This window comes from Pristis pectinata, chromosome 9 (genome assembly GCF_009764475.1).
Source record: "Pristis pectinata isolate sPriPec2 chromosome 9, sPriPec2.1.pri, whole genome shotgun sequence".
NCBI lineage: Eukaryota > Metazoa > Chordata > Chondrichthyes > Rhinopristiformes > Pristidae > Pristis > Pristis pectinata.
Genome location: NC_067413.1, coordinates 22153680 through 22167980, shown reverse-complemented (window position 1 = coordinate 22167980; position 14301 = coordinate 22153680). Strand labels below are relative to the sequence as shown.

General features: G+C 40.3%; 1 protein-coding gene across 1 annotated transcript in view; it reads left to right on the top strand.

Annotated features, from left to right (window-relative positions):
• The window catches only part of LOC127574681 (KH domain-containing, RNA-binding, signal transduction-associated protein 3-like), a 164820-nt gene that overhangs the window by 50285 nt on the left and 100234 nt on the right, over positions 1–14301 (top strand). Inside the window, exon 3 of the mRNA XM_052023937.1 lies at positions 13094–13212. Coding sequence (XP_051879897.1) covers positions 13094–13212 — 119 coding nt within the window. The remainder of the gene's footprint in view (positions 1–13093; positions 13213–14301) is intronic.

Genomic DNA, 14301 nt, shown 5'->3' with positions numbered 1-14301 from the left:
TAGTTAATATTTCTGTTGGTTTGGGGGACTTGCTGTGCCCTAATTGGATCCTGTTTGTCTAGAAGGATTAAGGATTCTACAAAATTATTTTAAAATAAGCAAACTATTCTGGAGGGGCAAACTTTAAACAAATGCAAGTCCTCGGCCTATTCCTGTACTTTACATATGGCCTTTTTAAATTGGTAAATTGGTTTATTATTGTCACATGTATCGAGGTACATTGAAAATCTTGTCTTGCATACCATCCATAGAAATCATTTCAGCTTGGGCAGGATTTTTCAAAGATATAAATAGTATCCAGCACTGACAATTTATTGATATCCTTGGTACCTTGACAGTTGTTATCCAAGATACCAGATACTATAACAAACGAGAAAGCCCTTGGTTGTTCCAAGTTAACTTGCATACCTTGAATATTAGTTGTATAAATACAGCACACAAACTATCCTTCCTGAATTAAGGACAGGATAATAGGACATTGTTTACACTCAAGTCACAAAAGAATGACTCCCAGCATGGAATAATTTGTTAGCAATGTGGTTAAGATTCATGTGAGTCTAAATGGTAGTTGGCCATAAAGTGACAAGACGTTCTGTTAAACAGCCTGTATGTACAGACTCTAATAAAACAGGAAAGTTGGCAGTCATGCAGTGGAGAAACCAGACATAAGGATTACTGAGACGAGGCTGTAGAAAAATCAAGACTAGGAATTAAACTGCAGAGTACAATATATTTACAAAATATTAGAGAAAAAGGGAAGTCATTGTACTTATTAAGGATAACAATGGTAGCAGAGAAACAAGACACACTTGGGGATAAAACAGTGGAATATTTTATAGACAACTAAAGGCCTCGATGAGATCGGCAGATAATTATTGGTTTATTATTGTCACTTGTGCCGAGGTACAGTGGAAAAACTTGTCTTGCGTACTGCTGGTACAACTCTCTGCAGTTTCTTGCGGTCCTGGGCAGAGCAGTTGCCATACTAAGCCGTGATGCATCCAGATAGGATGCTTTCTATGGTGCATTGATAAAAGTTGGAGAGTGTAAAAGGGGATGTGCAAAATTTCTTTAGCCTCCTGAGGAAGTAGAGGCGCTGGTGAGCTTTCTTAGCTTCGGGATCCACATTGTTGTACCAGAACAGGCTATTGGTGATGTTCACTCTTAGGAACTTGAAGCTCTCAACCCTCTCGACCAGAGCACCATTGATGTAGACAAGTGCATGTACACTGCCCCCTTTTGTGAAGTCAATGACCAGTTCTTTTGTTGACATTGAGATTGTCATGACACCATGTCACTAAGCTCTCTATCTCCTTCCTGTACTCTTGACTCATCATTATTTGAGATACGGCCTGTTACGGTGGTATCATCTGCAAACTTGTAGATGGAGTTAGAGCAGAATCTGGCCACACAGTAATGAGTATATAGGGAGTAGAGTAGAGGGCTGAGGACACAGCCTTAAGGGGCACCAGTGTTGAGAATAATCGTGCTGGATGTGTTGCTGCCTATCCTCACTGATTGCGGTCTGTTGGTCAGGAAGTCAAGGATCCAGTTGCAGAGGGAGGTGTTGAGTTGCAGGTCTCAGAGTTTGGCGATGACTTTGCTTGGAATTATAGTATTGAAGGCGGAGCTGTAGTCAATAAACAATAGTCTAACGTAGGTGTCTTTATTGTCTAGATGCTCCGGAGATGAGTGTAGGGCCAGGGAGATGGCATCCACTGTAGACCTGTTACGGCAGTAGGCAAATTGCAGTGGGTCGAGGTTGTCTGGGAGGCTGGAGTTAATGCGTGCCATAACCAGCCTCTCGGAGCACTTCATGATGGTGGATGTCAGAGCCACTGAGGTACCGTGATGATAGTGGTGGTCTTAAAATAGGTGGGAACCTCTGATTTGAAGCAGGGAGAGGTTAAATATGTCTGCAAATACCCTTACCAGCTGATCAGCACAAAATCTGAGCACACGGCCAGGTGCTTTCATCTGGTTCACTCTCCAGAAGACTGATTTTTACGTCCTCGACAGTGACAACGGGTTTAGTTGCATTGGAGGCTGTCAGGGTGGGTGGTGACAGTCCACTCCCCTTCTGGTCAAAACACACATAGAATGCGTTAAGCCCATCAAGAAGGGATGCACTGTTGTTAACTATGCTGCGTGACTTCGTTTTGTAGCCCGTTATAGAAACTGAAATGCGACAACTGATGGCTGGTCTGGGACTACGTTGAACCAGTATTGTGTCTTGGCATTCCTAATAGCTTTCCGGAGGTCATATCTCAATTTCTTGTAAAGGTCAGGGTCACCTGATTTGAATGCAGCAGTCCTTGACTTCAGTAAGGAGTGGATTTCCTGGTTCATCCATGGTTTCCAGTTTGGGAACACCCGTATTGTTGTCTTTGGTACACGGTCCTCAACATACTTGCTGATAAAGTCTGTGATGGTGGTGACATTCTCATCAAGGCTGGCAGCTGAGTCTTTGAACATGGGCCACTCTACTGACTCAAAGCAGTTGCGTAGAAACTCATTATTTCTTCAGACCAGCACTGCACCACTCTCGGTACTGGATCGTCCCATTTCAGTTTCTATTTGTATGCAGGGAGGAGGAGCACAGCCTGGTGGTCAGATTTACCAAAGTGGTGAGGGGTGGCTTGGAAGGCATCTTTGATGGTTGTATAGCCATTGTCAGGGTGTTAGGGCCTCTGGTGGCACAGGAGACATGTTGGTAGTACTTTGGTAACACACTCTTGAGGTTGGCCTGGTTGAAGTCACCTGCAATGATGAAGAGGGCCTCAGGGTATTGTGTCTCAAGGTTGTTGACCACAGAGTATAGTTAATTGAGTGCAGGCTTCATGTCCATCTGGGGTGGGATGTAGACTGCCATCAAGAACACTGAAGTGAACTCCCGTGGCAGGTAGTATGGTCGACACTTCACCGTTAGATATTCTAGGCTGGGAGAAACAGGAGCTCGCCAAGATTGTCATGTCCGAGCACCATGAGTTATTGATTAAGAAGCAGACCCCTCTGCCTCTAACTTTGCCTGAGGATGCTGTACCATCCATTCAGTGGATTGAGAAGCCCTCCGGTTGAATAGCACAGTCAGCTAAGGCAGGTGTAAGCCACATTTTGGTGAGATGTAGCACTCAGCAGCATGGATAGTGATAGATGGCAAAATGTTAAATAATTATTTCACTTCAGTATTTACCAGGGGGATGGAACAAGTGAATGTGACATTCAATGATGAGATGAGTATGAAATGATTTCATTTAAAATAGGAAAAGGGAATATATTAAATAAGGTAATCAAACTTGAAGAATAAAATTCCTGATCCAGATGAATTGCATCCGTGCAGAGGCATTGCTGCACATGCCCAGTAATTTGTTAGGTATAGTCTCGGAGGACCCGTGGTTAGTTTACATAATACCTAAATTTAAGAAGGGGGTAAAGCATGTCCTGGGAACTACAGACCATTTGTAGATTTAATGTTGATGGTAGAAAACAGTAATAGAATACTGAAGAAAGGAGAGAGTAGAAGAATATCTGAAGACCAAAGGTATAATAATGCATTCTCAATATGGACTTCAAATGGGTTATTTGATCAAGCTTTCTGTAACCTCTATCAAAAAAAACAATGTGCAGACAAGGGCGAGGCAATACATGAAAGAGAGCCTTGGAATCATACAACACAGAAACAGGCCCTTTGACTCATCCATGCTGATGATCAGGTACTAATCCCATATACCGACACTTGGTCCATAGCTTATTATGTCTTGGCAATTCAAGTGCTGGCCCAGATGCTTCTTAAATGTTGTAAGAGTACCTACCTGCACCATGTTTTCTGACAGACTTCAAACGCCCACTGAGTGGGGAAATGAATTTCAGATCTCCCCCTAATCTTACTTGCCTTAAACCTATGTCCTCTGGTCTTGGACAGCTCTGCCATGGGGAAAACTTCCTGAGTATCTACGTTTTCTATATCCCTCATAATTTTGTGAACCTCTATCAGGTCCTCCCTCAACTTCCACTGCTTTTTGAAAACTATGACCCAGTGTATCCTGTCTCTCCTTGTAACTGAAACACTTAATCCCAGGGAATCTCCCCTGCTTTCCCTCCATTGTACAATCAGACCTGTCTTATAGTGTGATGTTTGGAAAAAGATGCAAAGAAAATTAACAAGGATGATACCAGAAATGTGATTGTATATATATCAGGAAAGGATGAACACACTGGGTTACCTTCCTTCTGAGAAAAGACTGAGACATGACCAAGCAGAGATCTTTAAAATGATTTAGGTGGCGTTGAAACAAAATGTTTCCCTACATGGGGAAGAGCACAACCATCATTTATAAATTGGTTACCAAGCAATCCAACAGGTAATCTAATGCATCTCCCCCTTTCCCCTCCTCACTTTGAAAGTACTGTTCCCTTCAACTCCCTGGCCTGCTTTTCTGTCCCAACCAACCACTCCACTTTGACAATTTCCCATGCACCTGCAAGAAATACCGTACCTGTTGTTTTACCTTTTCTCTTGCCACCATCCAACAACCCAAACAGTTCCAAGTGAAGTAGCGATTCACTTGCATGTCTTCCAATTTTAGAAGATATCTTTATTAGAACGTAGAACGGTACAGCACAGAATAGGCCCTTTGGCGCACAATGTTGTGCCGACATAGCTAATCCCTCCTACCTACAGAATGCCCATATCTCTCCATTTTCCTTCATAGTCACGTGTACATCAAAACACACAGTGAAATGTATCTTTTTGCGTAGAGTGCTCTGGGGGCAGCTTGCAAGTGTCGTCACACTTCCAACACCATCATAGCATGCCCACAATTTCCTAACCTGTATGCCTTTGGAACATGGGAGGAAACACACACACACACACAGGGAGAACGTACAAACTCCTTACAGACAGTGGCCAGAATTGAACCCAGGTCGCTGGCACTGTAATAGTGTTAACCACCACACCACTGTGCAGTGTACAGTATTTGGTGTTCACAATTTTTGTGTCATTCAGCAAACTTGAATAACTTGCACTCTGTTTCCTCCTTCAGGTCATTTAACATAAATCATAAATAATTGAGAGTCAAGAGTTACTCTTGATTTGCAATTATGTATGTTTCGTCCTTGCCACTTGTGTCCAGTTTATGATCCCAATTCTGCAATTACCAGCTTGTTACTACCCAGTGAAATAGAGCATAGAGCAGTACAGAACAGGAATAGGCCCTTTGGCCCATGATGTCTCTGCTGACCATGATCCCATTTTAAACTAATCCTACTGTGTTACAGGCAGCGACCACTGTATAAAAAGAAATCTTGAAACTTTCCCCCTCTTAACTTAAAGCTATGCCTTCTAGCATCTGACATTCCCAACCTGGGAAAAAGACTATTTATCCTGTCGGTGCTTCTCATAATTGTATACATCTCTATCAGGTCACCCGTCAGCCTCTGATCCAGAGAAAACAATCCCAAGTTTGTTCAATCTCTCCTCTTTTATAGCTAATACTCTCTAATCTAGGCAACATCCTGGGGAACCTCTTCTGCATCCTCTTCAAAGCCTTCACGTCCTTCCTGTAATGTGGTAAGCAGAACTGCACATAGGACTCCAAATGTGGCTGCCTTTGCCACCCTATCTACTCATTTGCCACTTTCAAAGAGCTATGGACTTGGACCCCAAGATCCCCATGTACATTAACGCTCCTAAGGGTTCTGCCATTTACTATATACTTTACTCTTGCATTTGACCTCCCAACATCTCAAACTTGTCCGGATTAAACTCCCATCTGCCATTTCTCCTTCCATATTTCCAACTGATATACATCCTGCTGTATTTGACAATCTTCCTCTCCATGCAAAACCCTGCTAAATTTTGTTTCACCTGCAATCTTACTCATCAGTCCACCTACATATTTAATATATCACAAATAAGGGGTTCCAGCACTGATCCTTGCGGAACACCACCTCCAGTCAAAATAACATCCATCCACCACTACCCTCTATCTTCTATGGCCAAGCTAATTTTGAATCCAATCTACCAAATCTCCGTGGATCCTAAACATCCAATAAATCACTCTTTAATCAATGTTGCTGTGAAGAATTTCTTTATTACATAAAGAGATATACTTCAATAAACTGGCCCACCACAACCTCTTGGCTGCACAGACAGGGCAAAAATCAATGACCTTGTCAGAGGCATGTGTACCATGAGAACTAGTTGAAGCAGCATAATTTATATTGTTGGGGTTGCTAACTTTTTTGTGGAGCCAGATTTATACATCTTGTGGATATTCTAATAATTGTGTTCCTTGAGGGTCAAGTCGAAATGAAGAAATGTTCTGTGCTCCCTTTTTATTTGCATGAATTTTGACATGTATTCATTTGCATTGGGTAAATTTAGTTGTGATTCACTTGTTTTACAGGTTTTCTGTAAGTGAAAATTAAGTTCTAATTTGGCTTCTGTCTTGAGCATTTATCTTTTGTTTTCAAGGAAAAATCAGCTTGTTATATCTGCCATAAAATTCTCCATTGATCAATTGTTGTGCAATAAAATAAAAATAATCCCATTTAATCATCAAAATGAAGTAGACATTATACTCGCGTTTCCTGTCTAGTCACATGAAGTATCTTCCTTGAATGCTCAGATGTTACGCAGGCTGCTCTTACTCAACCGGATGTCTGCTTTCAATAACTCTAATGGAATAAACCTCGGGATTTCAAAGACTGATAATAATTAATTTACTGTCAGATTAGAACATGTTGTGGAGGTATAAAATTGAGACCAATGTTGCTAGAACATTATGAAGTGTATCATTAATGTCTTCAGGCAATGCTTACCTGCCTTTGCTGTGGAGCCCTGTATTACTTGAGTGTCTTTCAAGATTTGTAGTTAAATGTAATGCAGTATGGCTGTTGTATATCTTAATGGAATAATAGCTGTTCCATTTTTTTTCAATCTGTTACTCTAAATTTATTTTCTTTTGCTGCTAACATTATTAAAGTCAGACTATTATTATTAACATTTGTTTGCAGAGATTCTTCCCATCAGTAAATGATGGGGACAAAATATGTTTAAGTTTTTGCAAGTAGATTTTAGATTAAGGAACAGAATACCTAGTGTTGTATTTCTGTATTACTTTGAATGCCATATGCAAGTACAGATAGAGTGAAAGATCAAAAAATGTTGGTGAATGGTTGGAAGGACGGAAAAGAAAGTGTTTCTGTTTCATAGGGCTTTGGAATCAGTTATTGCAGCCAGGAACATCTCTATGCCGAATAGATGGCTTTTACCTGGGGAGGCTTCTACGTGGAGGAGAAAAAGGAAAAGTGAAGCACCACTTGATTAACAGCTGCCCTCTTCCTTAAAATGGGCCCTGTGAATCACGTACAGAGAGTTGAAAATCAAAACAAAATGCAGATGCTGGAAGTTATGAAATAAAAACAAGAAAGCTAGAAACGCTCATCAGTCAGGGAGCATTTATGGAAAAAGAAACAATGTTTTGGGTTGAAGGGTTCTGTCACTTTGCTCTGATGAAGGTCTTTGACCTGAAATGCACATTCTGTTTCTCTTTCCACAGTTACAGCCTGACTTGCTGAGTTTTTCCAGCATTTTCTGTTAATAGGTTGTCCAATTCCTGATGCAATAATGAACTCAAATTAATGTGAGGTTGACAATTATTGGAGTTTCCTGACTGCGCAATTCCTAGCCAAGCTTTAAAATGGCCTTTACAAAATTGAGTGGAGATGGAGGGAATGATTCAGTAAGAAATAGGTCAAAGGGGATAGTTTGCTGCAGCAGTATGTTCAAAGACTTAGCAGCCAGCCCAGATGAGTATGTCACCACCATCACGCACGTGTGTTGAGGACTATGTACCAAAGAGGACAATCCAGGTGTTCCCAAGCCAGAAACAGTGGATGAACCGGGAGATCCACTCCCTACTGAAGTCCAGGACTGCAGCGTTCAAATCAGGTGACCCTGACCTTTACAAGAAATCAAGATATGACCTTCCTAAAGCTATCAGGGATGCCAAGAGGCAATACCAGTCCAAAATTGAGTCCCAGACTAGCTGTCAGTTGTGGCAGGGCTTGCATGCCATAACAGGCTACAAAACTAAGTCAGGCAGCATTGCCAACAACAGTGCATCCCTTCCTGATGAGCTTAGCACATTCTATGCACGTTTTGAACAGAAGGGGATTGGAATGTTACCGCCTGTCCTGACAGCCTCCAATGCACCTGGATGCAAGATCAGTCTTCCGGAGAGTGACTGCAGAAAGCATCTGGCCCAGATGATGTCCCTGACCACGTCTTTAGATCCTGCGCATGTTAGCTGATGGGGGTATTTGCAGACATATTTAATCTCTCCCTACTTCAGTCTGAGGTTTCCACCTGCTTTAAGAAGACCACTGTCATCCTGGTAGCTAAGAAAAACAAGGGTAACGTGCCTTAATGACTACTGTCTGGTGGCTCTGACATCTACCATCATGAAGTGCTGCGAGAGGCTGGTTGTGGCATGCCTTAACTCCAGCCTCCCAGACAACCTTGACCCACTGCAATTTGCCTACTGCTGAAACAGGTCTACGGTGGACGCCATCTCCCTGGCCTGACCCTCATCTCTGGAACATCTGGACAGTAAAGGCACCTATGTTAGACTATTGTTTATTGACTACAGCTCCACCTTCAATACTATAATTCCAAGCAAACTCATTTCCAAACTCATACCTGAAACTCAACACCTCTCTTTGCAACTGGATCCTTGACGTCCTGACCAACAGACCGCAATCAGTAAGGATAGGCAGTAACACCTCCACCATGATTATCGTCGACACTCGTACCCCACGAGGCTACATCCTCAGCCCCCTACTCAACCCCCAATACACTCATGACTGTGTGACCAGATTCTGCTCGAACTTCATCTACAAATTTGTAGACGATACCACTGTGGTAGGCCGTATCTCAAATAATAATGAACTGGAGTACAGGAAGGAGATGGAGAGATTAGTGACATGGTGTCATGAAAACAACCTTTCCCTCAATGTCAGCAAAACAAAGGAGGTGGTCATTTACTTCCGGGGTGGGGGGGGGGGGGTTGTGGTGGGGGTGCACGTGCTCTTATTTACATCAACTGTGCTGGGGTTGAGAGCTTCAAGTTATGAGGAGTGAGTGTCATTAATCACCTGTCCTGCTCCAATCACATTGATGCAATGGCCGAGAAAGCTCACCAGTCTACTTCCTCAGGAGGTTAAAGAAGTTTGGCATGTCCCCTTTGATCCTCACCAATTTTTATCGATGCACCATGGGAAGCATCTTATGCGGATGCATCAAAGCTTAGTATGGCAACTGCTCTGTCAGTGACTGCAAGAAACTGCAGAGATTTGTGGATATAGCTCTGCACATCACAGAAACCAGCCTCCCCTGCACGGGCTCTGTCTATACTTCTCGCTGCCTTGGTAAAGCAGCCAGCATAAATCAAAGACCCTGTGTTTTTCATCTAGATTCCAGCATCTGCAGTCCTTTGTTTCTCTAGGTCTGCTGAGTTCCTCCAGCATCATTGTGTTTTTCATCAAAGACCCCACCCACCCTGGACATTTTCTCTTCTCGCCCCTCTCATTGGGCAGAAGATACAAAAAGCCTGAAAGCACATGCCACCAGGCTCAAGGACTGCTTCTATCCCACTGTTATAAGACAGAGTTCTCTAGTATGATAAGAGGGACTCTTGATCTCACAATCTTCCTTGTTGTGACCATGCACCTTATTGTCTACTTGCATTGTACTTTCTCTGTAACTAACATTTTATTCTGCACCATGTTTTTGTCTAACCTTGTATAACCTCAATGCACTGTTCTAATGAATTGATCTATATGAATGATATGCAGACAAATTTTCACTGTACATCAGTACATGTGACAGTAATAAAGCAGCTTACCAATTTACCAGTATCATTGAGCAGAATGATATGCAAGACAAATTTTTCACTGTACATCAGTACATGTGACAGTAATAAAGCAACTTACCAATTTACCAGTATCATTGAGCATGTTGGACGACATGGTTTGCGTTGAAGAAATTTTTTTCTATTTTGTGGTTGGCATTTTTTTAATGAATATGGACTTGATGGTTTCTCTTTTATTCAATGTTTAAAAATCAAAAGCAAATGCAACATTGAGTAATGGTTGAATTTTTATCTTTGGTTATGAACATTTTATTGCAGATAAAGTGGAAAATGTTTATAAACTAATTGAAGTTTCAGCTGTTCAATTCTAGCCAGCTTTGGATATTTTCTGGGATTTAGTGGCTTGCATAAATGATCTCATCATACTTCTATGGGTACTGACTTGGGCAACGTTTGAGTTACCCTGTCCATTTGTCTTAGATTGACTGACTCCTACTGTGTTTCGTGTGTTCCTGAGCCAGATCTGAGTGAGTGGGAAGAAATGGGTTCTGTCCTGCTTGGCCCAACAGCTGTGAAATTCATCCCATACTGGGGCAGGGAATCTTTGAGCAATCAAAGATTGGGAAGCAGGTAATAAATTCTTAAGAGTTCAAATTTTCTACACCAGTGGAACTGTACAATATGACCTATGAATGAGGTCATAATTTTAAAAAATCAATCATATTAATAATGCTATACTCCATTGAATTATAACTTTGGTCACTAATGATACTAGAATACTGGTTGTTACACCAAGATAGAATTGAAGGTAATTTTTTTTGAAAATATAAGTACTGTGTTGACAGTTGCTGTCAGTGTATTACTTCAGACATACTGTGGATCTCTTTCTACTGGTAATGTGATGAATTTGACAAATGATTCCTTTAAGGCCGTGTTAATGTAACTGTATAGCAGTCCCAGGTGAAAATTATTTCAGTAGTGGATCTTGATCTACCATTATCTGACAGGTATTTAACATCATAATTTCAAAAACCTCTCACCTGGAAGCATGACAGGCATTGCAGATAGTGTTGATGCTCTCTTCCATTCAGTTAATATGATATAGAACATTTCAATCAATATTCAGAGGGTTATTGTATTGTTAATGCTGTATTTTATGTGTAATTTAAATATTCAGCGTAATCTCATCAGTTCACATACTAATTATAAATGTCACGTTGTATATTGATTTGCTAGAAAAACTGGGTAAGACATGTTCATGAGTAGTTTTTGCCACCCTTAGTACAGGTTAACGAATAACATTTAAAACCTAATTAATGGAATAACAAATAATGCTGTTTATAAGAAACACCTATTGCTATTAATCCACAATGTAAAGTCTAATTAGTGGTAACCATAAACTTAATACACAGCTGATTTTCTCCTCACGATAAATAAGGAAAAAATATCAAATGAACCGTTCATTGTGAATACACAGAATAATAGAAATGTCAGTGGGTGGTGAATCTGCGAATTCATGGCCACAGATGGCCGTGGAGGCCACGTTATTGGGTATATTTAAAAGCGGAGGTTGATAGGTTATTGATTAGTAAGGGCATCAGAGGTTATGGGGAGAAGGCAAGAGAATGGTATTGAGAGGGAAAAATAAATCAGCCATAATTGAATGATGGAGTAGACTCAATGAGCCGAATGGCCTAATTCTGCCCCTATGTTTTATGGTCTTTGTTCTTTCTACTAAGGTGCATAACACCACACTTCCCTACACTGTATTCCATCTGCCACTTCCTTACCCAGTCTCCTACTGTCCAAGTCCTTCTGCAGACTCTCTGCCTCCGCAACACCACCTCTACTCCACCTATCATGATACTCTCTGCAAACTTGGCCAGAATGTTCATCAGTTCCTTCATACAGATCATTAACATATAAAGTGAAAAGTTGTGGTCCCAACAGTGACTCCTACAGAACCCCACTAGTCACTGGCAGCCATCCTGAAGAGGCATCGCAGTGTCCTCCCATTCTTGCCTCTCATCATTAGTGTGTTACTTCTACTTCCTGAGATTAATTTTCATATGCCGCTTTTCTACCCAGTTGGGACAGTAAATTGATAATTCCATGCAGTCTGGCACTATTTTCCCTCCTTATCAACCATACGCCAATTTTGCGTAATGCTAATCATCCTTCACTGCACTTAAAGCCAATTCATTGATGTACATCACATAAAGCAAGATACGTTGAACTGATCTCTGCAATACCTCCCTGGAAATGGCCTTGTTAAAACATTGGCTGCCATTATCATTTGCTTCCTGTCACTGGTCCAATTTTGGATCCAGTTGACCTCTTTCCTTTGAATCTTAAAGTTGTTACTTTCTGATGAATATGCCATGTAAAGCCTTGTTGAAAATCTTGTTGAATTCTACGTAATCACCTATGCTACTCTACTCTCATCAATCCATTTATATGCTCAAAAAATTCAATCTAGTTAACTGAGCATTAATATTCATGTTTCTAATGGGCAATTGTCTTTCAAAATGCTTCAGTGAAAGTATTTATCCACTGAGGTTGGACTAAAGATCAAAAAGTAAAATGCAGATACTGGAAATCTGTAACAAAAACAGAACATGCTGCAAGTGCTCTATGGAAGGAGAAACATGGTTAACAGGGTTCCCAGTTCTGACAAAGGGTTTTGAATCTAGAACATTTTCTTTGCACCAATGCTTTCGGTCCTGCTGAGTATTCTAGCATTTTCTATTTGTGTGCCAAGATTGGACTTGCTAGTAATTTTTTTTTTGTGCTACTTACTTGGTCTGCTTTCTCTGTTTGTCAGTAATTAACGTTAGTAGTTCTTCAGTCATCTGTCACCACAACTTGGAGATAATTGGAAAATGATTTGTAAGCAACATGATATTTTTCATAATTAGATGCAATACAAATGCAAATGGTTGGTGTTTTGACGTGTAAATTCACACAGTCTCTGGAATCAGATTGCTGGTATATTGATCATTTGCCTTGAGAGCAAATAACTTCAGAAGTTGGATTACAGTTGGACTCATTTTAGAAAAGTTGCAGCCAATCAAGAGCATTTATATATTGAATTTAATTTTTAAGCTGGAAATGCAGGTTCATGTATTTAATTATTGTTTACATGAATGCACAGAGATTGAACATACTTTGTTAAAAGTTTGGATATGTCTATAATCATTGATATTTTTACATTGCAGAGATAACCAAAATAGAGGCAGGAGAGGGAAGTGATGAAGAGAAGTTTGTGGATGTGGTTAGTAACAAGAACATGAAGCTCGCTCAAAAAGTGTTAATTCCTGTTAAACAATTTCCAAAGGTAAGGAACTACATGACGTTCTTTTTTTAAAAAAGTCTTTGATTTGAATTGTACTATACATTTAAAGGCCATAAATCGCCTAAAATGCTGCTCTTGATCTCAGTACGTTTGACGTGGGAGCAAGCAATTTGATTGCCTTTTCATTTCTGATTCTGCACCCTCTTCCATGTTAAATTACTTAATAGAAAGATATCATGATTTGTAAAGGGATTACTTAGAGCTTTCATTTTTGACTTGTTTCATATTATTAATATTAATCCTTTTTTGTGTTCTTTCCCAACTTTTGGTTGGCTATTGGACTACATGATTTACCATTGTTTTAACAAAGTTTTTTTTTCACTAGTTTATTTTCAAAAATCATACCACCCAATACAAGGTCCTGGTTACATTTGTGTCAAGTTTTCATTGTTTAAGCTCAAATGTGCTTCAGAAAGGAGTTGTGCCACTTGCCAGAAATAAAAACTTCCCTGGTAGACCAGTATTGTTTGGTAGATATCTATAATTGAGTTTAAAAGACCTTAAAAGGCACTTGGACAGGTACTTGGATCGGGAAGGTTTAGAGAGGCCAAACGTGGGCAAATGCGACTAGCTTAGATGGGAATCTTGGTCGGCTTGGAGCAGTTGGGCTGAAGAGTCTATTTTCTGCACCTGACTTGACCATCAGTTTGGTTTATTGTTTTGCATTGTAACTAAGTATTGATACTTTCAGTGCAAATCATCAAAAAGTACAAATTCTAATCTGATTGCTAAAATTGTAGTGTAATCATAAGTCAGTTGTGTAAAATCTCTTTAACATTGCAGAAATTGCTGTAACTATACTGTGTGAAACTAAATTAGTTGGAAAGGATGTGCTGTGTTAGAACGGTATTGCACTTGATTTTGGAAAAAAGTTGTAATGATTTTGTTGTTCTATTCTAGTTATCATTTAAACAACAAAAGCCAATAATTTGCTTTTAATGTTCAAAAAGTTATACATTGTCAAACCTGATTGCCGAAGAGGTAAACACAACCCAATGATTTTAAGTGTACTGAAGCCTTTGAGTGCATTTAAAATCAAATGTATTTTCTTTCCCCAGCTGTTTGTAATTG